Source organism: Ptychodera flava, chromosome 22, assembly GCF_041260155.1.
Source record: "Ptychodera flava strain L36383 chromosome 22, AS_Pfla_20210202, whole genome shotgun sequence".
Classification (NCBI taxonomy): domain Eukaryota; kingdom Metazoa; phylum Hemichordata; class Enteropneusta; family Ptychoderidae; genus Ptychodera; species Ptychodera flava.
Window position 1 is genome coordinate 17275396 of NC_091949.1, and position 27094 is coordinate 17302489.

The following is a 27094-nucleotide window of genomic DNA, read 5'->3' on the forward strand; positions in this document are numbered from 1 at the left end:
GAATGACTGTTGATAGGATTTGCTGTTAATACTCAAGTTTTATTGCAACGCCCATTGTCCTCCTGTTGGCAGCTGAATGGAGGTTTGGTTTTAGAAAAGGAGACGCTATACAGCGGAGCAGAGGAAGTGCTTTGACCCTGAGCGGTGGGTATGGAGTAGAGAAAAGACTAATTGAAGTTGGCTGCATGCTAAGCTGTCGAGAAATACGGATATGTACAGGAGACTTGGAAACATTGCTTTTTTTATTCACCCGTCTTATTTATGTTTTATTTCTTATTTTAGCTGTGACGGTGGAGTACCTTTTCTGCAGTCTATGTATTATTTTGAAACATGAACCTGTGATTCATGTTTCTATGCTACTGTCTGTCTCCGTGTTCTTTGTGCCCGCTTCTTCTTTATCACTGTTATTTTGCAACCCAACCAGTGTGTGTGTCTAAAAGTAGATGTAGAAAATTGAAAGAAATATATTATAAATAAACATCTATCAATATGTTAATACAAATATTGCATCTTGTGTGTACTGGTTTGGTTAATACTTTGTGTATTAACGAATTTTAGAAAGAAGAATTAATAGTATGAAAATATGTGTTAGCTTATGGAACAAAACTACCAAAAATTTCATAAAAATACATCTATTGCCCCTTTGAGATAGTTCGCGCCTAGAAATTACAGTCTACACTTTTCCCACAAATATTCAGTCTAGAAACATGTTTCCATTTCCTTTCGATATAAAGAATGGAAATCAGGGGCCAACTTGCCAAATTTGGTACAAAAGAAAAAAAAATTCCCGGTATATACCGATATTTGAAATGAAATTCAAAATGGCCGCCATTTCTGTGTTAACTCTATGGAGGCAAATAAAATCATCGAATTTCACAAAATTATAAGCCGGTGAAAACTTTATTCACCCCAAAAGCTTCAAAATTAGTAACCACAAGTGGTGGGTCACAAAAGTGTTGTAACATTTTGAAAGTCTGAATATCTGCCACCGAGGCGCATTCTTCTTTAACCCTTTGCACCCTGACCCCCTGGTAATCTATGACGTCATCGAACATTTCTGTCCGAGCCGGGTTCAAAGGGTTAATCAGGTAGCGACATGAATATTTTCCTTAGCTTCGTCAAATACGTTATATAGTAATTTGTAGTCCGTTCATTACCATACAGATAATTCGTACTAAGTGTCATGCCTTGTCTCAGCTGATATCTGTAGGTAACGTTATCTTATTCAAGCAGTATATTAACGCTTGACCTAAATCTTGAGTGCTGAATTTGTCACATTAATGCCATTAAGGTCTTTTTGTGGCGTTGAAAGGTATAATTACAGTAATAATCATGTTCTAAAATTTCATCCGACCAGGAAAGATTTTTCTCGTTTATGTATAAGCCTTTAAACGCCAGGAAACGTGTTATCATCGGATATGTCGGCTTGTGGCGCTAGGTGGTGAGGAGTTTTCGAGTCGAAACAAGATAAGACTTTTAATTTATGAAGTGCGGAATAACTGAGCGGATAACATAGCACTGTGCGTCGTTGTTGCGGGATAATGTGTATGAATGAACATTATTGGACGATCAGACAATAATGTCATCGGACAGCAGCTTGAGTGATCGTTACAAACGTGACTCGTACCTCCTCCCAATTACCGACATTTCAGCTGATGACTACGAGATGTTCTGCGAAAAACCAAGTTTCATAGCTTTTAACAACATGGCCAAGAAAAGAAGCGATCACGTGACCCAAGTCACAGTGTTCCACATCCGATTGTCCTCCGTCAATTAATGAAATTAGAGTAATATGAACCTCTCAATTTTTCGTAGAATTGGTTCTTTATACTATTGCTTTAAAAGTCTCTCACATTTGTGAACAAACTGTGTACAAAACTCAAAAACATAAACAGATAGAAAGACAGGCAGACACACACACAAAGAGACAGACAGAGAGAGAGAAAGAGAGACAGACAGACAGATAGAGACAGAGACAGAACCAAAAATCAGAAAAAAATATCTGCCATGACGAACTTCTATCGCGCATGGCAACAGAGGTCATTCCATTTGTTACTAAGTTGGTATATTGTGAGAGGTGAAGTCCCGTTGAAAGATAACTTTTGCACATACAACTGCCCCTTAGTACGATTAAAACACATGGACAGTATTCTACTTGAATTATTTTCTCTCCCTCAAGGAATCGGGAGGTTCAGAATGCGTATTCCCTCGGCAAGTACGTTCCTTTCTCCGGTGCTGATGTGTATTCTTACAGGGCCGAAAGCTGTAAGTTTGGATGCTTTTGATTTCCCTATTTTTGTTTTGTATGCCAACTGAAATTTTTTGTCTTACTTGGATGTAAGTATGTTGAAGCACCATCCATTTAGCTTGTCAACTATCTGTGTATAATGCACCGTTGTTATTTTCGCTTGAATTCTAGTCCGTACAAGAATTCACTTGTCAACAATAACAATGTAGTCTACACATGTACAAGCCGAGTTCACAAGTTGAATACTGTGTATCTTAACATGCTTTTGTGAGTAGAACAAGAACCTGTAGTTGACATTGAAATAAAAAAGTGAAAAAAACCGTTAAAAGTTACATCTACCCCTTTACTATTGAATACCAAATATACAGTTCTCAGTGTATGCACTGCTTTACCATTTCATCAATGCAAGGTTGTTTAATATCTGTACGCCGTGAACCATATTATGAGATCAAACATTACAAAATAAGGGGAATTCTCGACTGAATACCTGCCCTTGACTCTGAATATTTGGTGTGCAAGCGTTGAAATCGGGGTCATTGACATTGAAAGCCCAAATTTTGTTTACAAAAATCTACAAATCACCATATCATAAGTATTCTTTAGTTTCTAAAACAAAAATCATAGAAGATTATTAAAACAACATAACTGTACGATGTCGCCACTCAGACGCATCACATTTTGTGCCGAAAAGGACCCCATCTTTTCACATCTGTCGTAGTGACTCAGTATTTAGTATTTAGAGACAAGAGCACAAGTAGAACAACAGAGAGAGAGAGAGAGAGAGAGGAGAGAGAGAGAGAGAGAGAGAGAGAGAGAGAGAGAGAGAGAGAGAGAGAGAGAGAGAGAGATGCGTGTATGTACAGACACGATATCGACATCCAAGTATATGTACAGACAGATGCTTCATTAATATGGAAACCGGGTTGCCATATCACGTTTCAGAACAGTAATAAACGTTGCTTTAAATTGTTCGCTAGTGTAAACAGTGAGGTAGAAAGAGTTCATCTTCGATCGAATCGCACAATAAAAATGTAATCAACTCAACCGACTTTGGTCATATTAATGGTTTTACTTGCATCTAATCGATAGTTGTAGGATAAGTTTATACATAAGAAATCGTCAGTAATTGGCCTTATAGAGATTTAAATTTAATATATTTTCATTGTGTGTGGTGTGTGTTCGAAGATTTATTACTGCCATGCTTAGAGCCCGAAGAATACAATTAAGCCACAACATCCTTCATTTAGTAAATGTCAAAACTGTCAATATTTCTAGTCACTTCGATTCTGTAAATGATTGACCCCGGCAATGTGGCAATTATTAGGAAGAGTGCGATTCTTTTGTGACGTGTTAAAAGTCTTGCTACAAGTAATCTGGTTTATTTTTAAAGTGTGATTCAAGACAGTTATTTAATATTGCAGATGCTTTGTATGTTTACCTGGTAGTGTTAGGATCATAAGCAACTTTTACCTGACCAGCTGACCATGAGGCCTGGTATTGGTGCCACAAACGGACGGAATGGCGAGCCGTTTTACGTTTTGTCTGTACTATTCTCATGAGTGGATTTTCAAGACGTGCTCCCTCGATAAACTCTGTTACATATTCTGTTCTCGCAAAAGACATGCGCAAGTAAATTCCTTAAAACGTTATTGTTTGTGAGACGTTTTCGACACGATGAGTAAGCGAATTATATAAAACTCGGCGCCAAATCACTCCGCGTCGATTCAGAATGAAAAGTGATGTCACTTGTATAACTGTAGGGTTAGCAAAGTTTGCATAGCGAAATTTGCAGTTCGGTTGATTGGCAGTTTTTGAATGTCAAATAGCATGTGTCGCCCGTGCGGTTTTGCGCACTCCGTCGTCAGGGTTGACCTCATCTTGTGACCGCAAAACGATATGTTTATATGTCGACTGGAAACCCCCCGTCAATCAAGCGGCAGATTTGACGGTGATCACGGAGGTGTGGAGAACGTGGACGCTGCCGTGTAATGTTATCCGTTCGCCTCTGTTTACCTAACCGCTAAATGCTGCGATTTCATCCGTCCAAATGGATTTTCTGCATTAAGACGAGAATGCGAGCTGACCTGAAATGTCTCGCTAAAACCCGGCTTAGCTTACATACCCAGCACGTCCATTATATTTCCCCCATTGATGTCCCAACGCTAATTTATACGGTACCCGACAGACCTTCGTTTGTTAGACTTGGTTAGACCAAAGTAAGGAATTTCAGAGGGCCAGTTTACAGTGTAAAGAAAAAAGGTGCGCTTTATATGGATCAATTAAGTAAAAGCACACAGAAGGTAAAGAAAGGGAATACATCCAAGCTTTTGCTGTGTAAATTTCCGAGGATATTAAAAGTAATTGGCACCTTTTCGACAGGAATAACATTGTGTGAAGAACACGGTTTCTTTTCTCCCGTACACCGCCCGGGGCGATCTTGTCTTTCAGATCGAATCGACACCGTAAATGCAACCCGTCTACGTTGACGCTGGTGATTAGTTGAAAAGCAAGGTTGTTGTAATTCGTGCCTATTGGCGTCTGTTTTTTAACTTTGGATCTCTTCCTGATCGCATTCGGATTTGTTTTCCCGGCGCGTCCTTTCATGGCATTCACTGCGTGTCCGTAAGGCAGTGAAACCGACACTCTACAGTTTAATTGTGTTTTCTTGTTGCGCCTCTTTATGCATCCCCGCTTTGTCGGAGTGAAATTAAACACGACGCAGGGATCGAGAAACGTACAATTGCCCTAGAAAGGAAATCAAAACCATCAGGAGCAATTGTATGGTTTAATTGACGCTCATTACCCCCTCCACTCCCAAACCCTCCACAATAAATGTTACTTCATTAGCTCAAGACTGTCCAAACCGCCACTGTCATGTCGGGCGTGGCTTTTGTACCACTATTTTGTAAGACTATTGTACCGGCACTTTGGTCACTTTCTTCGGGGGTGGATGGCCACTTAATAACGATGAAAAGTGCAAAGATTCGGCCATTGTACGACGGAATAATGTTTACCTACCGAGCTCTTGAGAAATCAATGTCTGAAGTGTAATTGTAGTCGCGGCAGTTCCCAAATAAGCCGTTCCGGGCAGTCTCTCTCGACCAAGAGTGCAACTAAAAAAGTTAAAATTCTAATGTCATTTTATCATCCTAGAGACTAAATGGCCGCATTATTTCCCTCACCATATTTGCCATGTTCTTCTTCATGTACTTCAAATTTTTAACTTAGCGAATGTTTCAAATATCAACGAAATGAGTGGTCTTCATAATTTGGATAATCAACTTTGAAATTCCTAAAAACAGCGTGTTGGATCAAAACCGTTCATGTAAATTCGATTCTGAGGTCACAGAAAAAAAAATAAAAATAGACCACGAGGCAAATTTCTCTGTTGGGCATACATTACAGCTCACTTAGCTGTAACTTTTGATAATTTCAATTTATTTATATCTTTTTTTTAGTTAGTAAAGCACAGATTTTTGTTTCACTCCAAAATCATGGCAAGCTTTCAGCTTGACGTAATGTTCATTGTAATAGTTGACACTTGAGTTTTGGTTCTAACTAAATTTAAACAACACCATAGCATATTGTAAACAGTGTTATGTTGTCAGGGCTAACAGTCTGTATTTCAACATACTTTAGAGAGAGGGCAAGAAAATGTATCCGTTTTCCACACTACTACAAACTACTGAAATGAGCAAGAAGTAAACACTGACGCAGAAAATACCAATATTTTGTCATGCGCGTTTCGGAAACTGACCAAGGACCCTGGTGGACTCGAGAGAAGTTGTGAGTTCTCTTCAGAACACACCATTTAACTCCAAGGAGAAGGCACATTCATTTCTGGAGTGGTTTTACGGCGGAGTGAGATTAGAATGTTGCATCTCAAATGAGACAGAACTTGACCGAGGATACGGCGCATTTACAACAAAGTGACCCCAAAATAAATATGTTAGCAGTGTTACACCTTATGTGTGAACAGACTTGAAAGGCACGTTTAAGCAAATCACTCTGGAGGGGATCATACACGGACCATTTAGAATGACCGTGAATAGAAATGGACTCAATCGGTATTATAGAGAACCACTTAGCCTGATATGACCGCTACTTTTAGCCATCTCTATCTTCACAAGGGGCGACCGCACAAAGCGGGCAACCGGTACAAATAGTTTGGCTCTGGCCATAAGTCTTTGCAAAGGTTTGCCTATCACCCTATTTTATCAACTTTATGTTTCTATTCATAAAAACTCGGCTTCAATTCTTCGACTGCGTCCTCTACCAATCATTATGTTGGCATTAGGCACACTAGTTATTTTCCCATACTAAACAAACCCACGAAAAGCGCAAGTTAGATACATGAAAACGAATCTCACAAGAGCCTATGTTTTTTTGTCAATAATTATCACTTTATTTAACTCCGAAAAGTCGTATTTAGCAATATTCTTATTAGAATTTCAATCAAGCATAAAAACAGTCATCAGCGGATGAGTGAAAAAACGTGAAGTAATCATGGCTACCCGTCACGTGTACAAGGAGTAAGTTGCTAAGTCTGTATTTTCTGAATGTCTGCGCGCTTTACGTCAATCTCATGATAATTCTTGGCAGTTTGTGCATCAAACTGTTGGTTTACGATCCCCTGAACGCTGAAAATAATTGCAAAGATGCGACTCTTCGACTTAAAACACAGTAACGGTGATGCTTGCCATAGTATTTTGAAATGCGAATTTGAACGAGAACCTAGGGGGGGGGGACCGTAAATAATGGAAACCCGCGAATTGCAAACAAACTCGTTGAAGTACACCTCGACCCCTCCCAAAAACGAAAGTTTTCAAAGTGTGAAAATCCGACGACAAAACCATGATTTGAACTTCCCAAACAAGAAGAATTACTGAAAATAGGTTCTTTAATGTTTATACTGCTGACTAAATTTTCGAACAGCAAACCTTTCAAAAGAAAATTCTGAATTGTGATTGAGTAACATGTATACACCAGTACACAGTTTCCATGGCGCATGCGTGTCACACTGTCAGTGTTCAGTGGTGCTTGATAATCGAAATAAAAATACAGCTACCTCTTCAAAAAATCACACTGAGTTTCGTTCGTCATGCGCGTGTTTAAATTATCAACGGTCTTTGATTCAAGATATCATTCGAAGGTTTCTGTTGAGAGAGTTTCAGAAGTCATGTTTTTTTTCGAAAATGCTTGTAAATTAAAATTTATTACATGGTATATCTAGTTTGAAAAAGTTCAGCGTAGAGCTGCACACCGATGCTGCATCAGCAATGTTCGACGATTTTTGCTTGCTGAAGTGGCGTCCGCTGCGTAGTATATGTTGGCTTCCTTATGTCCAGTTGCAGTGAAAGAGTTCAACTCTTTGAAGATAATGTCCGTCAAATTCGTGTTTTCTTTCAAGCAGGATCTAACATTTAATCCTTGCAGAAAGAAAGGAAACTGGCATCCGTGGGCACGATGACGATGAATGTTGTTTTGCACGCATGCGTAAACTTTCTATACTGCTGTTTTGCATAGCCGAGCAAGGCAGTGTCAGTGCACCTGGGAACAGCCGCTGCCTCATCGGGCCATTCCATCCACTTTGCAGGGCAGGGGGCAATACAAGTGCCGGGTTCTGGAAGTTGTGTCCGTCGTGAGGAAAGGTCAGAGGCCACTGCGCCGGATGCTTGAGGAATGATGGGAAAGTGACGTATCTGTGATGCGATAGGGGAAAATGTGAAGGGTAAGGCAGCACGCTGAACTGTGACGTAGGAGACTGGAGATGAGGTTGAAAACAGGTGTCCGGCGACATCAAAGGTATGTCTGTAAACCGACAAGAAAGTGTGGAGACAATAAACAACAATTCTAATGAGACCTGTAATTAGAGCTAATAACTATCATGACGTCACAATGTATTGATATACATATGGGTGACTCTATTTTTTCTCAAGCATCACTCGAACAACACGATATGACACGCAAACACGTGTTAATTTGTTTAGCGATGGGATCCAAGGCGGTCACTTGTTCCAGCGGCTTCATGTACAGCACAATGGCAGAGACAACTTTTTCGAAAGTTATGCTGGCGTCTATGGTTTAAAAAGTCATAGTGTGTAGGAAAAGTGGTACTTTTGCTACAAGCGGTGGAAAGTACCCGCTCCCTCGGGGACTAATAATGAAATCATGCGATTAAACTGACGAAACGTGTTACTCACGTTTTCGTCCAGATTTATCTAGAACGTTTCTGGTTAACTTCACGTCAGCGGCACCGTTAGTACTACACTTTAACCAAACTGACAAGATATTGCTACTTACGAGCTATCTCCGGACGATCATTTTCAATTTCGCTCCCACACCTTACATCGGCCCCAGATGTTTGTGATATCTCAGTTGCAGGGTTGTCTTTAACCTTGTCTTCATCTGTCAAATCTTCATCTTTCATTTCAGCCTCGGGCGACTTCGCTTCTCTTTCCTCCTTTTTCAAATCCTCGTGATTCACGATGTCAATGTCATCATTTTCAGTGTCTTTATCACTCCGGCGTCTTGCTCAGTCGACTCAGTAACGTCCGTAACGTCACGTGGCCCGTCGTCGTTGACGGAGCCTGCCTCCACGCGTTGCCGGAGCTGGATATTGGATCCTCGACGCTATCACCCCGCTTGAGTATGTTCGACATCCCGAAGCCCAGTGTAGTTCCTGTCGTTTCTCCGTTGACTTCTTTCTCTTTTCGTTCCCCGCCTTCTTCTTTAATTCTTGATCTCTGCTGTTTACGGAACTTGGCTCGCCGATTTTTGAACCAAACCTGAAAATGGAATGGCACGCACCGAAATTGTCAAACAACAAAGCGACCGGTGTTGCAAGGGCGACACTCAGGACTGAACAGGGCATGCTGGGAAGACCAGAAACTTTGCTGGAGACAAAACGTTTCCTTGAACTTGGCATTTCAATAATTGCACATATCCATGCCTTGGAAAGACGGAAGTTGAGCAGATTCTATTCTGTGTTATTCTTTCAAAACTAAGATTTCGTGAGATGATACACGCCTCTTCAGAGTTAAAAAAAGATAAAAACTAACATGACTGGGAAAAGGTAATGATGCAGAAGCATTTACAAGCCAAGAAAAATCTTCCGATGAAGAAAACAAATTATGATGTATCTTATTATTATATTGCAGATGCTCGAAATGAACTCATCAAATTGGAAGAAATAAAAAAAGATATCACGAATATCAAACAAATATTTGTCCTATTACATTTAGGATGAGACCTATTTTGAGATGTCTACATTGTTATAGGCAATCTCTTTTTTTAACAAAAACTCGGACAACTTTCTCTCTCACTTCGAGATTAAACACGCCATGAAGAAGTTTTTAATCTCTCTAATGACTCAACTGAGTCACAAGTGAATTATTTTTGAATAATCATCACTAACCTGGACCCTCGCTTCTGGTAGATTTGTACACATGGCAAGCCGTTCTCTCATTACAACATCCGGGTAATGCGTTTTTGCAAATGTCTTCTCCAAAGCTGCTAGTTGCTGATTGGTGAATGCAGTGCGACTGCGCCGCTGCTTCCGATGGTGCCCGCCATAACGAGCTTCGAGTATTATATCTGTGAACCAATAATCATAAATATTTTAATAAATGTCACTATAGAGTGAAGCGGGAATGATAGTAAACAAACGTTAAACAAGGGAAATGGAATATCGTTTGTAGAATTGAAATAACAACGCCTTGTTTATCTCACTGAATTCATCATAACATAGTTTTAATGGTATGTTTTTCTCCCGTAACTCACAACTAAATGTTTTAATCTTATTTACGGCCCTTCCCTTTCCCGTTCTTTCATGTCTTGCGTGCTTGACTCGCTATTTCTGTTTAAACTTTAAACCATTTTTGTCACAACGAGCAGATCAACGCCCTGCACTATATCTGTCGGTTTTCACTTTTATCGATCTGTCTGTTCCGTACTCAATAGACTGTTAGTTTTCCTGCAGTCCATCGTTACTTGTCTGTCCTAGCTATACTGTGACAAGTTGTCGTCACGTTTCTGTCTTTCCACTGCTCAACCTTTCAAAGAGAAAGCATAAATTCTATTTCCGGTCCAACCTTTTCATTACTCCGTACTTATCGAGAAACGCGGCGCATAAATTTTGCAGACACAAAAAAATGTGTGATTCGATACCAACTAATATGTGCGTGAATTAAAAATCAATTTTGCGTCTCTCATGGAGCATGACCCCTGCTGAAGTACAAGCATGGCACTTTTTAAGTTTTTAATATTAATCGCAAAAAAGCGGGAAAGTTGATTAATTTATGACTGTATAATCTACGTATGGAATTCATAATTTAATAAATCCAATAAGTGTAGATATGCTCGCTGGTTCTAGTTTCTAATTTTGAGTAAATCGTATAATTTCCTTTATGTGCCTGGATTATATGCGGATACACGAGGAGAATGCATTCGGCTTTACGCAGCCGTATTGTGAGATTGTTCGGGGCCAGGTCTTTGCCTCCGCCGCTCTCAAATAAAGAGCACTCCATGCAGTTTCGAATCGTGTTCGATTGATTGGTTTGTCTTCAAAAAGGAACAAAAATTATATTTGCACATTTGTTCTTTATCCTATCGCGTGGTTTTACGCAACTTTCAAAAGAAAGAACGAGATACTGAACTGATTACAGCGAATATGTTTCAAGTTGCGATGAATGAACTTCATCAAGCTCAAATAATCACCATATACAGATACGCGGTTTAATTTTGCAGGATTTTTTCTGCAGGCTATCTAAGACATCGTATTGGCCCGGGGACTGGAAAGTTACTTAATGCATTGTATAATCTGATTGAGTGCTAAAAAATAACTTTTGAGGAATTCTGTAATATTTTGAGTAATTCTGTGATGTTTCGCAAGAAACCCAATTTATACTCATCGGAATGAACACCCACCTCTCATTGGGTGATTCGCACACACGTTAAGATAAACCATCTCTGATTGGACGTTAGTAATCTTCTCACCTGCTAAACGTTCGGCCAGAGTCAAAGCAGGGCCGGCGGGACGGTAGTCAGGTTGTGGACTGTGCGTCTGCTGTGGGACGCCGTACACTGCGCCCATAGTACCCAGGGAGTGTACGTCGTAACCATTGAAACCGCCATATTGCTGCATCGTTCCTGAAAAACGAAACATGTCAGAGATTATAGAAATATCTACAAGTGCGGTGTCCATGGTAACGAGCCTCAAAGTGTTCGTACAGAGTATTATTTAATAATTTATGGATGTTGGCAATATGCTTGCTCAGAAAAAGTGCACGCAGACACACATGTTCCTGACAACATCTACACCATATAAATAGCATCGCATTGTTTTCGAAATTCAAATGTATCTGTTTCATAATGCCATTTATCAATATTTTTAAACTTATGAACATTTAAGGAAACAAAATAATTAAATAGACAAAAGACAAACAGAAATATAGTCACCAACAACAGATAAATAATAAGCCTACCAACCAACCAACTAAACATATACGAACTAGGAGTCGAAAATGATTAACTTGAAAACTAAGAACTATTCAAATTAATGGATGCATGGACAAATGAATAAATAAATAAATAAATAAATAAATAAATAAATAAATAAATAAATAAATAAATTCGGTTCCTTGTCGACCTCTGAGTACGTATGATTTTGGCATGAAATGGCATATCCAGTCGACAAGATACAAGTCAGATAGTTTTTTATCCGAGAGTTAGCTCCAGAGTATTTATCGAACAGGATAAATCATGGTGTATTTTATATTTGTTCGTTCCACTATGCAGACTGTTATACAAAACTAGTATGAACGGGTATGTCACTTTTACAACTTGCTTAAGGGGCTCTATATCGCCACTTTAAGTATAACGGGAATGGGGAGACACACAATGAATTGAGGGCGTGGCTTGCTGGCCGTCCAGCTTTCACAACTGGATTAGTGAACAACACTCCATGCATGCAGTGTTCTCTGCCTGGCGTTTTTTTGTATTATTCCTTGAATGGATTACTGAGAGGCCCTATTTTAATCGACTTAACATCCTCCTGTTAGTTTAGTAGAAATCGGATTAGCGACATGACAGGTGTAGCTAGAACTATGAAAATTGGGCATCAAAAGCGCTGTGTAAATTGCTTCTCTCAGATAAACGCCAAAACTAAATTTTATAGAACATGACTTTCATTTGCAGGGAGTAAAATCAAGAAAAAAGTTCATTTTTTAAATAACATGTAACAGTTCTTTGTGACAACAAAATATATTAGTACATCCAAATTCATGGGCTGATTAGTCATTGATTTGTTTGTTTGTTATTTATCATTTACCTCGTCGTGATTTTGTTTGCTAATTTGGGGAAGAGAATCGTAGCCACATATAACATGATACTGCAAAGAGCTTGCTCAGATGCTCTGATTTGCCTCTTGACGGCGAAAACATATTAAGTCTCCTGGCCAATTCCTAAATCCACAGACAGAGCCCCATCATTTGATGTAGTTTTCAGAATTTCGTATCGTGTTTGAAAGTGTATGTCATTATGCAGTGCTACAATCACATGACCATAACTAGATAAGCGTTTGCAAGTTCCCAATAAAACATTAATCCCACTATGACGTCATGTTTGTACGCAAAACTTACCAGCATAAGGTCATCGTACCCGTAAGGTAGAGCGAACACCCGAAATATGAGTTTTGCGCGTTTACTCATGTTGTTCTCTAGGAAACTCAAAGCTGGAAAGCTGTTCTCTTTCATAATCGAAAATGAAAAGTCAAGTGTGAGTTTTTGAATCAGGAATACAAATTCGCTGAAACTTGACCAAGTATATTTTTTGAAATGCATAGAGAGCAAATATAAGTATAGAGGGCAAACATAAGGCTGGGAACGCTAGTGGACGATGATTGGCGATAATTTATTTTGGATTGACAATATTTTACATAGGCCATTCTAGTAACCAATGTTTCTCGTTTTGAGGAAAAACACCTTCATGATATTATTATCTAAAGTTGTCCCCTGCAGTTGCAAGTTTGGCGATATTATAATATTTTGAAAAAAAAAAGACGAAAGCTTGAAAATATTGGATTTTATATCTGACTTGGATGTTCGAAGTCAAGTTACTTAATATAAATATGCTACCAAACTTCATTCTCGTCGAAATACGTTGCCTTTTCTGACATTCCCGCCCTTTGGGACACAAATGTTGAATCTCTATGTGTTGATAAATTTCTGCAAATCGTTTCTGATGCCGACATTTTGCAGTGACAGGGGAGACACACAGACACTTTCGCATACGCATAAACAAAACGGGACACTTTGCAAACTTGTTGAAACGGGGACAAAACATATTGACTCGATTCCTTCGACAGCGGATAATCACAGCCTCATCGGCAGCTCGATTTTCTCGACAATCAAAGAAAAGGCACTCGCAAAATTGACAAAAACGTCTCTTTTTTGTTTGCAACTCATACAGTTTGAGGGTGTATTCGATTTGCTTTGATAGAGCGGGCAATAGTGAGAGAGATGGAAAAACCGCATCAAAAGAGGGAAGAATACTATAATCGATGAAAATATACCGAGGCTATATCAGACACATAAATTATAATTGGCGCTGTGCAGATTTATATTTAATATCTTTCTTGAAATCCTTTGTCCGTTTAGTAATGTTTTTCCATTGGATATGCGGACGAATGTAAAAGGTCTAGAACGGAAAGAGGTATGGTTTGACTTTCATTTAAGTAACACATGGAGATCGATAGAGTTCCCAGAGCCATAGGAGTCATGCGCGATGGTGATAATAGAGTAAAAGAAGAGAGAGAGAGAGAGAGAGAGAGAGAGAGAGAGAGAGAGAGAGAGAGAGAGAGAGAGAGAGAGAGAGAGAGAGAGAGAGAGAGAGAGAGAGAGAGAGAGAGAGAGAGAGAGAGAGAGAGAGAGAGAGAGAGAGAGAGAGAGAGAGAGAGAGGAGAGAGAGAGAGAGGAAGAGGGGAGGGGAAGACAGAGACAGTGAGATACAGATAGAGACATTCATAGAGACAGACAGATAGACAGACAGAGACAAGATAGACACGGAGAGACACAAACAGGATGAGACAAGGGGGAAGAAAAACATACAGATTGTAACAGGTAGATATATACAGAGATTAGGGACAGACAGACAGAGACAGAGGCGGGAGGAAGAGGGGGGAAATACAAGGACACAAAGAGAGCCATTGGCACAGACAAAGGCTTATATACATGCAGAGAGACAGATAGGGAAAATGGTAAAGGGGAAAGAGGGCAGAACAAACACAGCAGAAGTGACAGTGTGATAACAGATACAGAGAAAGAGACAGAGAGATAGACAGTCAGACAGATAGGCGCGAGGCGTACTGACAGACAGAGGCAGAGACTGACAGACACAGGTAGAGAAAGAGTCAAAAGCAATATCAGGAAAGTTGTTTCCATTATCCTGATATGTCAGTTTTCGTACATGCTTTATTAATGTATGCGGCAACTGAACACCTTCATGTGAATCAGAGGACATTACAGAATTCTAACCTGTTGTTTTCCTTCAAAAATCCCGAGTTTGTTCCGGAAGTTGGGTTTATGTACATCGGATTTAAGTAAGCCTGAATTTCACTGTATACATTTCGGTGATTTTGTTTGTATTAAAACTAAGTCCTTTTCGTTTACTCTGACGTTTTTCTCTTTTTAGTGACAAATTGCACCAAAAAGATCCCCCAAAAGAATCGATTACCACAAACACATCCAAAAATGTTTTAATTCTTCCTGCACACGAAGTCTCTTCCAGACTACAGATCAAGGGTGCACGAGGTTACTCGCCGCTGACTGGGCAATAGCATGACGCGCCAATGATTCGACAATATTTGAAAATATCAATTTTATCGCTATGATTCTGTAAATTCGTACATTTTAAAAGTTCAGTTTGTTCACAGTAACAGAAGGTCTATTGGACAGTATCATTCGTTTGAGATTATTTTCAACCGAATCGACGATCTGGGTAGGTCAAGGAGTGACGGAGCTCCACGGATATTTCTCTTGCAATTAAATAGCATAATTTTGTAACATTGTCATGAAGATCTTGGTTCTCAATATTTCCTGAGGTTCACCCATAACATTTCGCCATTTTCAACGAGAAATACACCACTGTACACCTAACAGTTACACACCCTGACACCAGCGTGTAATCTAGCAGCCTTGTACCGATGTAGCGTAAGTACACAGAATATCTTTATCGTAAAGAAAAAAAATCATCGGTATGATGTAATGGCATTTTATTGAGAGCTTTTAAAGAAACAGAAGAAATATAACTTCATCCACCAATGAATATCAAATTGATTATCTTTTGACGTTAATATGTCGCGTTATCAATACTATTATAATGACTTACTCTTTCTACACAGCATAACTATGCTATTGAAATGGACATTCCCGATAAGCTGTTAACGCCCTCGATCACTAGACTGATTATCCGTGCAAGGCTATCAGAAAGCGTCGTTAAACTGAAAAGGACAATAATTGCAACTTGTGATAACATTTACATTACTTTTTTAAAGGCATGGTCCATTTTCTCACCGCAATTGTTCTTCATTGTTGCAATTAAGTACTATGCAAATCGTAAACATATATGCTACATTATTGTTTTAACATTAATATCAGTCCGGACTGAAATCTGAGTGTTAACACTTGACATACGTACCACACAGATAAGGTTTATATGAAGCGGTTGGACATCGGGCTTTTCTACAAGTACATGATTTTGGGAGTAGGCCAAGAAATCGTCGTTTACGAACTTGGCAAAAAACATGGGAAAACGCGCCAAAAGTTACAGTTAATGGACCTTTGGCACTGCCTTGGCTTCAGCATAGGATAAACTCATCCAAATAAATGAACCCTGGCTAAGTCAGAACCATTCAATATCCCTACCACGAACAGTGACCACCTCGATTGCCGGTACATTCTGCACGATGGTAGCGTCTATGTGACTCGTCTACCGTCCCACGTCTGACAACATATTCAAATCCCTACCAGCATCAGTTGTTTTTTTCCGCACTGACTATAACTGAACCATTCATGTAGCCGACAACTATCGAAAATTCAACGCAGGTAAGGAACCTTGAACGCAAATATCGACAAAACACCTTGTCCTGCTGTCACTATTGCAGTAGTTCGTGGAGTAGATGTACATAAACACAACCTTTTTTGTTATCGTACACGGAAACTAGTCCACGTATTCTGAGACGACACCGATGAATGCCGTTTTTACCCAATCAGTGAAATCAACTGAAAGACTAGGCCCAGGGGCCAAAACTGGGTTGTGTAACCCGTTAGCAGTATAGTAGGTAAATTGATCCTAATATCGATTATATTAATTACATATTCATAATGATTTCATAAATATGTACTATTCCTGAGCACGGTTACCTAATTAAGAGACTGTGTTTTAAATTATGCATAGTATGGACGTGTTACATTAAATGGGATCAGCAGGTGTTTTGTGTCTATGTGATGCCTTAAATGGGATTAGACTGTCTTGCTTTTGGTCAGAATAGGTATTAGGGAAGTTTCTTTTGTTTTGGGAGGGTGTTCTGAGGTTCTTTTTTGTTTTAGTATGATAGCAACGATGGTTGTAATCGATGAAGTTGAGTTTATGCAACGAATGACTCTATTGAAAGTTGTACTGACACTGTGGGAAACATTATCGCATTGATTCTGAAGAAGAAAATCGCATTGAATCTGAATAAGACAAATACCATGTATCAGAAGAATTGATAGCAGAGTTTTGGAAGATCGCTTTTCAAGTTTTAAACCCCCAACAAAAGACACGAGATTTACGCCCTGTTATAGATCAATATACATGTGAGATTTGTCTGTGAAACTGTGCTTTGCAGAACTGAACTTCAAAGATCGTTTTGAACTTAGACGCTTCACAATATCTCCTTACAAAAATGCTGACGAACAGTACTTGCAACTTGCAATGTCGTCCGCCCAAACCGCACAACCTGAAGGTCCTGCAATCGGGACCGATATCGACGATATAGAAAAACAACAGTGTTGAAGACGAGCTTTTATGATTGAAGTGTCAGAAAGAGTTGAGGCCGGAAAATACAACACAAATCGTACGACCAATTTACCGGTGTCTGGCGAGAAAGCTGCCGTACCTACACCTGTAGCGACCGACCGAACCTATTCCAAGTAACCCCAACGCCGGTAGTTCCAACGCCGGTAATGCCATGGTGTACCCGTCCTACCTGCCGTCAGAGCGGCTGCCGATATTCCAAATACTCAAGGTACTGGTGAATGAAGTGAATGAACCATCTACTACAAATGTGTCCAGCCCTGCAAATATGCAAGGGGCGATGATAGAAGCTGGGGAACAGAGAGACCTGGTCTTGGGCAGTTCATTCCGCGACGCCTCGTTTGAATCAATTTGCAGCACTATGCAAGCTGTTTCCAAAGGGCTTTGTGCGGGTTGTACCGTGGACCACCCAAGCCAATGCAGGCATGAGTGTCTCATGTGTAGTTCTTAAGAACGGATATCAAGATACCTCTTCAATCATAAACATCTCGTTTCCAACATAGTTGCATTATGAAGAAACAAGAGTTTCATGGACTAGAAATAAGAACGTTCTTACCAAGATGTTTTATATATTTTGTCAAAGCGACCCTAGCATAACGATACAATGTGAACCGGTTTGTCCATATAGGTATCATCGTTACGGTAAAAATATACACCGGTCGTGGAGGTATTTTTGTTTTAAAAGCAAAATGATAATTGTAATTTTTCCGCTGATGTACGTATGCACGAATACCAGACATACAAAGTCTATGCATTGGTCGTGCATTGCACAGATATACATGTATACCAAATAGTTCATACCCTAGGTTCGTTGACAGCGCCGCCGCCAAGACCCGGGCCGTGCTGCGGTAGTAATACCCCCTCTATTCTTAATTGTTTTCTAAGTTATGTACTGTTCGTTACTGGAAATCACATTTAGAAAACTTTAATATTCCGTGGGAAGTAAGCGGCAATGACGGACTCTAATGGAGGAAACTTCTGGAATCCCGCTCCACAAAAAACGCCTGCGCTTTGGCCGTTTTCGTCAAGTTGATTAGACCGCTGTGAAAGATGGAGCACAGTAACAGGCTTAACGGCCAGTGGCGTATGTGAATATCTGTTTTCTATCTTCATTTCAAAGAACAACGAAAAAACTGTTAGCGGGGTGGATATTTGCTGAGCTAAGTAGCTGTGTGTTCGTCTGAAAAGTTGACATAACTGCAGAAAATGTGTTAATGGAGAATTAAAGCTAGAGGATTAACTCACCAGAGGTTTACACTGTGGATTGATTCGTTGGCTACCGGTATGTAATCAATGTGTGTGTGCAGATTTTAGTGCACACACTACAAAAAAACCTGTTCACATAAACGCTCCTGTTTGCACATGTTTTACCGTGGGTGTGTGATTATTTATAGGTCCAAATCGCTGAAAATCGAGTTTGAAATCCGTTCTGGGGAAATCTTGACAAAAATATGATCGACGAGGCCGCAATTGTACCGTATTCAGAGCTTGAAGTAAGGGGAGGTACTATATTGTGCAGGGGTCTCTATGCTTTTGTTCGAGTGAGCGCATTTCAGTAGGGACCGGATCGACCGGTGTTTTTGTGTGTGTGCGACCAATGATACGACCACACAGCTGTCAACGACTTCATCACACACGCAACGAAATATTAAACACCTGTGAGAGACCGTACATTAAATTCGGATTAGAGGGAAACAAACACGGAAGGTGTTGATTACACATTGCCTTAGCCGGTTACAATTGTATCAGAAACCAGGCGAAATGAGCAGAATGTAATTGACTGCAAATTGATCTACAAACAAGATAAAGCGCGGTAGTTACACCGTGTTCAGGGCCACAATGCATCAACGATAGCCTCCTAACACAGCCCCTCAAATATTATTCATGAGTAGTTCATAAAAAATTTACCCAACGGAGTGTACATTTTGCGCAAACTTACATATTAATTCAAATTGAAATTTACTGTTTTGTGTTGTACAGCTAGGTTAAGCTGATGTTCTTCGAATTTTTTAGAACTTTTTTATCGCTCTCCAGACTCGAATGAGACTGCTATCGTTGCCTCGGCGTAACTTAGGGTGCGGTAAAATCAGCTCATCGTAAATGTGAAAAGTTTGTAAATATCATTGTGTACAGCTTAGAGGCGATCCTTCAAGAACTACATTCGCTGTTTGAGAGAACGAAATGACCAGAGCTGCAGACTTCGTCTTTATATCGAACGTCGACTTCAACAGGTGATGATTTCCGTTTTGTTTTTTAATCAAGGCAGGTGTGCATAAACATTAAAAAAACATAACAAGAAGGTTTCACTTCCCTACCTGTGATCGTAGACAAATGTTGAAAAGCTTAGAATCAGAACTTGAACTTGTTGTTCGTTGGCGTGGAGCTTGCCTTCGAGCAGAGGTACACCTTCAGAAGCTACGGTTTGAAATGATCTCTTCTCGGTAGACAAGAGGGGCTCATCGCGTTTGATCAACTCCGCGAATCGTTCAATGGTGCCTTTGTTTGTACGGCGAGTTGACAGGGCTCCCTAAGTTTCCGGATAATCTACGCATCTGGCTGATTTTTTCTGTCCGACAACTCTGCGGGAGCAGATTTAATTAATCTTCAACGGCAGACAAACACTACAATAAATTTTAAAAAAATAAATATAAAGACTTTTGAACACGGTATCTGAGAATTTCAGTTGTGGTTTCTACTATACGAGAAACGATGGACAGTTTGAAACGCGCGATAAGCGGATATTTCGTGATGGTAATGTCAATATGTGCGAAACGTGCATTGGCAATCTGGTACATTCTAAAAAGTTCGACCTAATGTAAACTGCTTGGGGTGAAGACACTCATTGTATAAAAAGAAGGATGTTTAGAATTAAACTTAAGGTTCTGAACTGTCAATCATGCTGGGAAAGATTAGTCGTTACCGTCGAATTTCGAATCATCTTGTGATGTTGGAACCACGAGTTTGTCGTGATTTTGACTCCAACGGGTGGTGTTTGAACAAGTGCGAACGTATTTCTTTGTCGCAACACAATCTTTTGCATTCCTGCTATTAATAAAACCTGAACAATAACAAAGGGAGTATGATGATGGTTTAACAGGTTCACTTCTGCTCGAAATCACAACTGTTGTGACAGCTTTTAAATAAGGTAACGGTGATTTTTTTGATGGGACGTGTTTCATTGGCTGGTGAAGGTATATTGTGTTTGTCTGTCTGTGTATATCTGTGTGTCTCTGTGTGTGTTTGTTCATTTGCGCATATCTTTCTGTATATCAGAAATTTTCAGAAGTCCTTTTACCAGACAGGTAAGTTTACGTTGTTTTTAAGTTAAATATTTAATTTGTCATTCATGAGATATCATATGTTGATCCACGATCACATCGTAGTTGATCTTATTGCGAACTGTGTCGATTTTGTATATATAATATATATATATATATATATATATTATATATATATATATATATATATATATATATATATCATCTTATCGACACAAATCACAAATTATTTCGAGTACAAAGGAATGATATCTGTTACAGTTTTATGAGCCCTGCAATTATCAGACAAATAGCACTATATTTCCCTTAGTTCTATAAGTCTAAGGATTGCAGGATGCATGAAACTTAAGTTACATAGATTATTACTTTGTACTTGAAGTAATTTGTGTTATTATTTATAACACTCTGGTTTTGGCATTTAGGATTAATTTGATAATGCCTGACTCTCAATATCAGATTTGAAGCCTATGGTTGCTCTCTGTGTCATGTTTTCTCTGAAAATTAAATGATACGTAGCTACTTTTTAGTGTTTCAAAAGACGCTCATAAACTCAACAGAGAATCAACTTTTCGTCTCCTGTAACGGTAGATTAAGAGGTCGACAAAAGACATCGATTCGACGATGCCTTGTCTGAAGAATTCTGTCTAGCTTCTTTGGCCAATTACCAAGCTATTAGACCTAGCTTTGATTAACCTTGTTCTGAGTGCTCTCAAAACAATCCAGCATTTGTCAACCGTTGAGAGTGGGACGTAGAGGACGTTTGTAGAAAACCTGTGAATAGAATAGGCCTCGTTTTATTTTGGTCAATTAAGTAAAAGCCCACTAAACCGGCACAATACCTGTAAATCCGAGCTTTTCTTCCCATGATCTTTTGGGGGCATTGACAACATTTCTTTTCTGGTGGACGGGGACCCAACCTCTGTACCAAGGTTCTGTGTTTTCGTAAGTAAACTGCCTTCGGGTATTTTTCATTCAGACGGCAAACTTCACTTCATGCAGACAGTCTATGAAACTGATTAGGTGGATCTCATGATGTTATCTTAATTCGTGTTTCATTGTTGGTGGCTATGGAAAGCTGAAATATCACAGATTAGGCGTGTATTCTATGTACCCATTCACCACTTTTCGTTTTCTTGCAGTGAGCCGTGAAATGGACACTCCAGTGACTGATTATAACACAACAACGGCGAACAAAGTGCCCAGGTCGCTGTGAAATGTACAACGACGTTGTAAAGTGATGATAGACGTGGGGAGTGAAAGACGAACTCGCCGAGGTAGTACCTGGCGCGTCGAGCGCGCCTCGATCAGATGAAAAGGAGATTGCTTCGGAAGTCAAGACAATCGGTAGCTGATGTTTCCGAATTTTGCCATTTTCCGAGAAACCGAATGCGACTAAGGTACAAGATTAAAACTGCACCGGCAGTAACTTTTGACGTAACGTTTTGTCCAGTCTGTAATGTAGAGTTTCTTGTCCTACCCAAAATTGTGTCGAAAAGCCTTGAGTCCCGGCTTGTATTGGTGTCGAGTTGAGTTCTGTATGTGTGAACAGTGAACTTTAGATCCGGACAAGAATTCAACAGTGTCTGCGATGACGTTGCATATTATGCAACAAAGACTTGTATTTTCACGTACCTTAGAGAATCTTTAAGGGAAAAAACCCAAAATATAAAACAAATTTTATCTACTTTCTATAAAATCCCTTTTGCCATAAACAAATATGCAGTAACAAAGATGATATCACCGTGCGTGATATCTGCGGTAGAGCTCAATCATTGTTGTGAAGTGATGATAATAATGATATATCGATGATGATGATGATGATGATGATGATGATGATCGTTGTGGTGCTGGTTTTGGCAATTTGGGTGACAGAGTCGGGCCTCACTCAGAAATTGTATACTCCACGATATTCCATTATTGCTATAGTTTCTGTGTTCCACATCAAAGGCGTTGAGTTCCACTAAAACGGTTCACATACAGCTAACTAAACCACTCAACTTCACTCAACAATAAAAATTCACGCGTTGCGCAGTTGATCCGTGACTGAGCGACACCTGCGATTTTGCACATAATTTTGAAGTTTATGTTTTAAGTTAAATTCAGTTCTGACTCACATTTCACTCCCTTGGCACCTGCTATTTGGTAAAAGCAACCCGTCAAACAAACAGAAAAGTGCCCTCTCAAACGATTCTCTAAAAGTGGCGGTAATCCTGCCTCTAGCTTCTCGGTGTTGAGATAACATTGAAGCAGCTATTCTCTTTATGAGGGCGCACTCAAGCTGACACAAGTGAAAATTGGTCACGGAATTAAGTTCGCTGTGAACGTGTTTAAAACATTCTATAGGCGATTAGACAGTGTAAGAACGCTGTAACGCATTTTCTTTAGATAGTCTGGTCTTCCAAGGGAAAGTAATAGCGGGCTTATTCTGTCTGTCGTTTTGTACTCGTATTTGGGTTTCACCCACCCTCAGGGCAGAACACAAACGGGTCTGAGCCGATGTTTTCTTAATTTGCCCGAAGGCGGGGCTTTGAGAGCAAACTTTCTGTAAAAAGGTGTGTCCACTCTATCAAAACATATCACCGTCTCGGAAGGCAATGCTGCATATGGCTGCGGGGAGGTATTTGGTAGTTGAAAAATCTCTCGAGTCAAATATTTTGCAACTGGACCCTATTCAGCTAAAGAATAAACGTGTTCTTCGGACGGGTGGCCCGATTCATTGAGGTTCACTAGCGCTCCCTTGACGAAGACTGCACTTCGAACAATATACGAATTAGGAATTTTCAAGATGTCTCATAATTATGAATTGCGGACTCTAATAAGCTGATCTCCGAAACGCTCGATCGGTCATAATTTCTGTGCGATTTTAAAATATTCTAATTGCCGATGGAAAGCTGGAATATTTGTTTTGGAGGGAAGTACCGCAGAAGAAGCGATGAACGACAGTGGTGGTTGTGAAAGCGAACACACACAAAAGATGGTGCACTCATTCTGCTGACGTGAAACATGGCTCGACCGGGCGCGTCTTTCTTATTTCAAAGGACTTTTCGAACCAATTGACGGTTTTGTTGGGAGAAAAATTGAAACCTTTCGGAGAAATAATATTTAGACAGAATTAAAGAAGCGTTTGTAAAATAAAACAAAAAAGTACCATTAGTTCGGAAGCAGAGGTAATACCCTCTCAAGAACAAATGCTATGAGTACCATAGTGCTTTGTAACTTCTTACTTTTTGAATGGCTCGACAAACCCCCACCGAACAGGTCTATTCTCTAAAGAATTTAGAGAATTATAGACCGTTTGAAGAAAAAAAATACCTCCAACAATTCTGTCAATCAGCGCATTTGAAAAGATTAGCGCGGAGCTGAATGTTTTTCCGGTTTTTGATCATGCTGTTTTCAAAAAAACATCACTGACCATGAAACCTTTTAGGAAGTTCAAAGAAAGGGCGGGAGCCTCCTTTTGAGTTGTCGTCTGGACAATAATCGCTCTCTTCTCGTTTGTTCTTCTGTGAAAATGGGCCGGATAAGTTTAATTACTGTTTTGTTACCGGGAGGGGAAACTGCTCGTGAAGAACGCTCGGCTGAACACCAAAGTTTTTTAGTGTGTCCATCTCCAATTTGTAATATTTTTGAAAGACATTAACAGGAAAGTATGTTTTTCTCTATCCATACCACGGCTGGCGACTGTTCAAGTAGCAGTCAAACTCTTACGTGAAGCACAGTGGTGCAGTAACTGCGAGTGAAATGATCAAATTTTGGCTGCTTTCCTCATCTCAATTTAAATTAGAACGTCGACGAGAAACAATTTTTAGATATCAAGTGTTATTGTAACTCCCTTTTCATCTGGATATGTAGTTGTAAATGAGACTATCCTATTTATAATTTTTACTATAATACTCTTATAAAAGACAGCGCAAAAGAGCAGCCATGCAGCTGCGCACACAAATCGTCCACACTATACTGAACGGGGCTTATTCTTAAACAACTTCGTAAAACCCGCTTTAAAAAAATGGCGACCCGCACAGATGTCTGACTTGAATCAGCCCCACCGACGTGCTGTACGCTTATCCGCGACCACAATTCATTTCTTCCAGGCACAAGAAAATCACGCTGTAAAAATCATAATATGTTTTCAATCTGATGTCAATCCGGCTTTTGTGTCAATTTGCCTTTTCCGTAAATTGCATGAATATCGCGGCGCTAATCCGGCCTAAGCCACGGCACTCGTTGATTTTGCCTACAGAGTATGCAACAAAAGCTGACAGCCCTTACCTCCATGGCGCTTTTGTGTTGCCTGTCACAATTACACGGCATACTTCCCACGTTTTAATGAAGTTGCAAGGCAGCGGGATAACACGGACAGCTAGAACGGGCCGGGGAATTTCGTCAACGCCCATTCTCTTACTTCCTAATAATCATTTTCATTCTTAAAGTCACCGTAAAACCGCCGCCTTTGTTAAAAGGAAAAACTGCAACTTTTCGGAAGCTTGGACCACCCGGTTTATCGAGAGTTAAGACTGAACAATTATACTATATTCTAATAGTTAACAGGAGCAGATTCCTGTCGAGAAAAGTTAAAAAAGCATTACAATATTGTAGTTGTGTCAGGTTTGCTTTGCATTTGGTAATATTTAATACATTTTACTCATATTTGTATTGGTTACAAATAACTCATACTTTTCAGCTTATCCGACATGCCTTGCTGTTTCCCCGGGCTCTGCAGAGTATAGGTCAACCCATTCTGCACGAAGCCGCTTTCAGGCAGTCAGTATACGGATTTCGCAGATAAAAGATCGGAATCGGTATTAGGGAAATCGTCGAACACTGATAACGGGACAATGTAGTTGGGAGACAATCGGATTTGCAAAATATAAAGTGGGATTTTGGAGTTTCAATTAAATGTGGATTTGTGACAGCAATCGGTATTATGACACGCGTCTTGTAAGCTTATGGCGACTGAATAAACTGACAGGCAGCCCCCTTCTTATATAAGTTGCATGGCTTTTCAACGACTGAGCGAGGGAGCCTGTTTCGTCCAAGCTAGCCCGGCATATTCGGTGGAGTGGGTGAGCGGTTGTGATCCGATCGCAACGGAAAATACATCGACTTCTACTACCAAAAGAGAGACGAAAACCAGCTCTACCCCACTGATTAATTTGTTGATTCAAATTTCGACAAAATTAATGGTCCTTTTGACACCCAATATATGTATACCATTTAAAATAGTAACAGAGAAAGTGTTGCAATAAAGGAGACTCCATCGTTCACTGTACACTTCCAATTACAGTAAAATGATTCCTTTCTTGCCTTGGTTTGAAACATTACTCGTTAATTATTTCCTCCATGTGCGAGCAAATAATTTGAAGGGTTCTAGTGAACTATTGAAATTTGGGCAGTACATGACATCGATCTTCGATACAACAAGATAACAAAATAATGAAAAACAAACAAAAATTCAATGTATTCGACATACGCATGTAGCGATATATTTAGGCGCGTTTTAACAAGCTGGCAATAACTGTTGTGAAAACGAGAGTACAAATTTTAGTTTGAAAATCGAAAAAGCCTAAGTCAGTCCAACATATATGTATGGCAGATTCACTATATCAATTTGTTAATGTTTCCAAAGAAGAATGATGAAAGATTGACAATGTCGTGCCATTATATCGTGTGATTAATGTAATGAGAGAGATCATACCTGCTTCAAGCGACGTCGGGAATTGTGCTGTTCAAAGCTACCACCTGTTGCTGGTGCAATTCGAGTCCCCTATTCGACTTGTCCGAGTGGAGTTCAGAAACGGCGAGAGAAAGATTATTACAGTGACTGTATGGGATTGTCGACTGCAAACTAACTGATAAACGCTATCGACGACACGACATGTTATTTTAAGAGTTTAAGCAGATTACCAGGAACTTCCTACATTCAAATTCTAATTCACTATCAGAGCAGCTGTTCCATGAATCGCTACCACTGCAATGCGATTTGGAGAGTTTGTGTTTTTTCGACGGCTTGCGATGCCACATCTCGTTCTGAAACCAAACGATTGGCAATTTTGTCAGAAATATCCATATTGTCGCTGTATTAATTTGGCGCCAAAATTGTCGTCTGCCGAGAGTGAGTTTGGCTGTTCTGATTAGTGGTTGCACCCATCGTATTTAACTGTTCAAAAATGATTTGCTTGCAACACAGTCCCTATAACCCTAAAACGTCTCGCATCTCTTGGATACCTAGATATAGGAAAACGCCTGTCAGAGTCACTATGATGAAAAAAAATAAAAAATTATACTAGATAGTCAACCTACTGGGTGGTAATGGTCGGCTCTTCTGCTTTCCCGCCCAAACTTTTATGCACTGTATTAGGGAGTACCGAAACATACCACACGGTACATTTCGTGAGATACCGAGACAAATCACGAGAAGATTACGAGGGATTAAAGCTTTAAGGAGGTCACTTTCTGGACAATTATCTGCAGACCAAGAAGATAGCATTTTGAA

The 27094-nt window shown here is 39.8% G+C and overlaps 1 protein-coding gene across 4 annotated transcripts; it reads right to left on the reverse strand.

Moving 5' to 3' along the window:
• Positions 1 to 6618: 6618 nt before the first annotated feature.
• LOC139122833 (diencephalon/mesencephalon homeobox protein 1-B-like) lies at positions 6619 to 26839 on the reverse strand. Of its 4 annotated transcripts, none has more exons than XM_070688642.1 (6): positions 26297 to 26839; positions 19639 to 19944; positions 11177 to 11398; positions 9666 to 9844; positions 8552 to 9036; positions 6619 to 8059 (listed from the first exon to the last, which is right to left on the reverse strand). In XM_070688642.1, exons 3-5 carry the CDS (start codon positions 11391 to 11393, stop codon positions 8767 to 8769), a joined length of 666 nt encoding a protein of 221 aa, XP_070544743.1. In that variant the 5' UTR covers positions 11394 to 11398; positions 19639 to 19944; positions 26297 to 26839; the 3' UTR covers positions 6619 to 8059; positions 8552 to 8766. The 4 variants fall into 4 exon arrangements, with proteins under 4 accessions (XP_070544743.1, XP_070544741.1, XP_070544745.1 ...); XM_070688644.1 differs by having other exon boundaries at positions 6621 to 8059; positions 11246 to 11398; positions 26297 to 26651; XM_070688640.1 differs by lacking the exon at positions 19639 to 19944 and having other exon boundaries at positions 26297 to 26836.
• Positions 26840 to 27094: the final 255 nt, after the last annotated feature.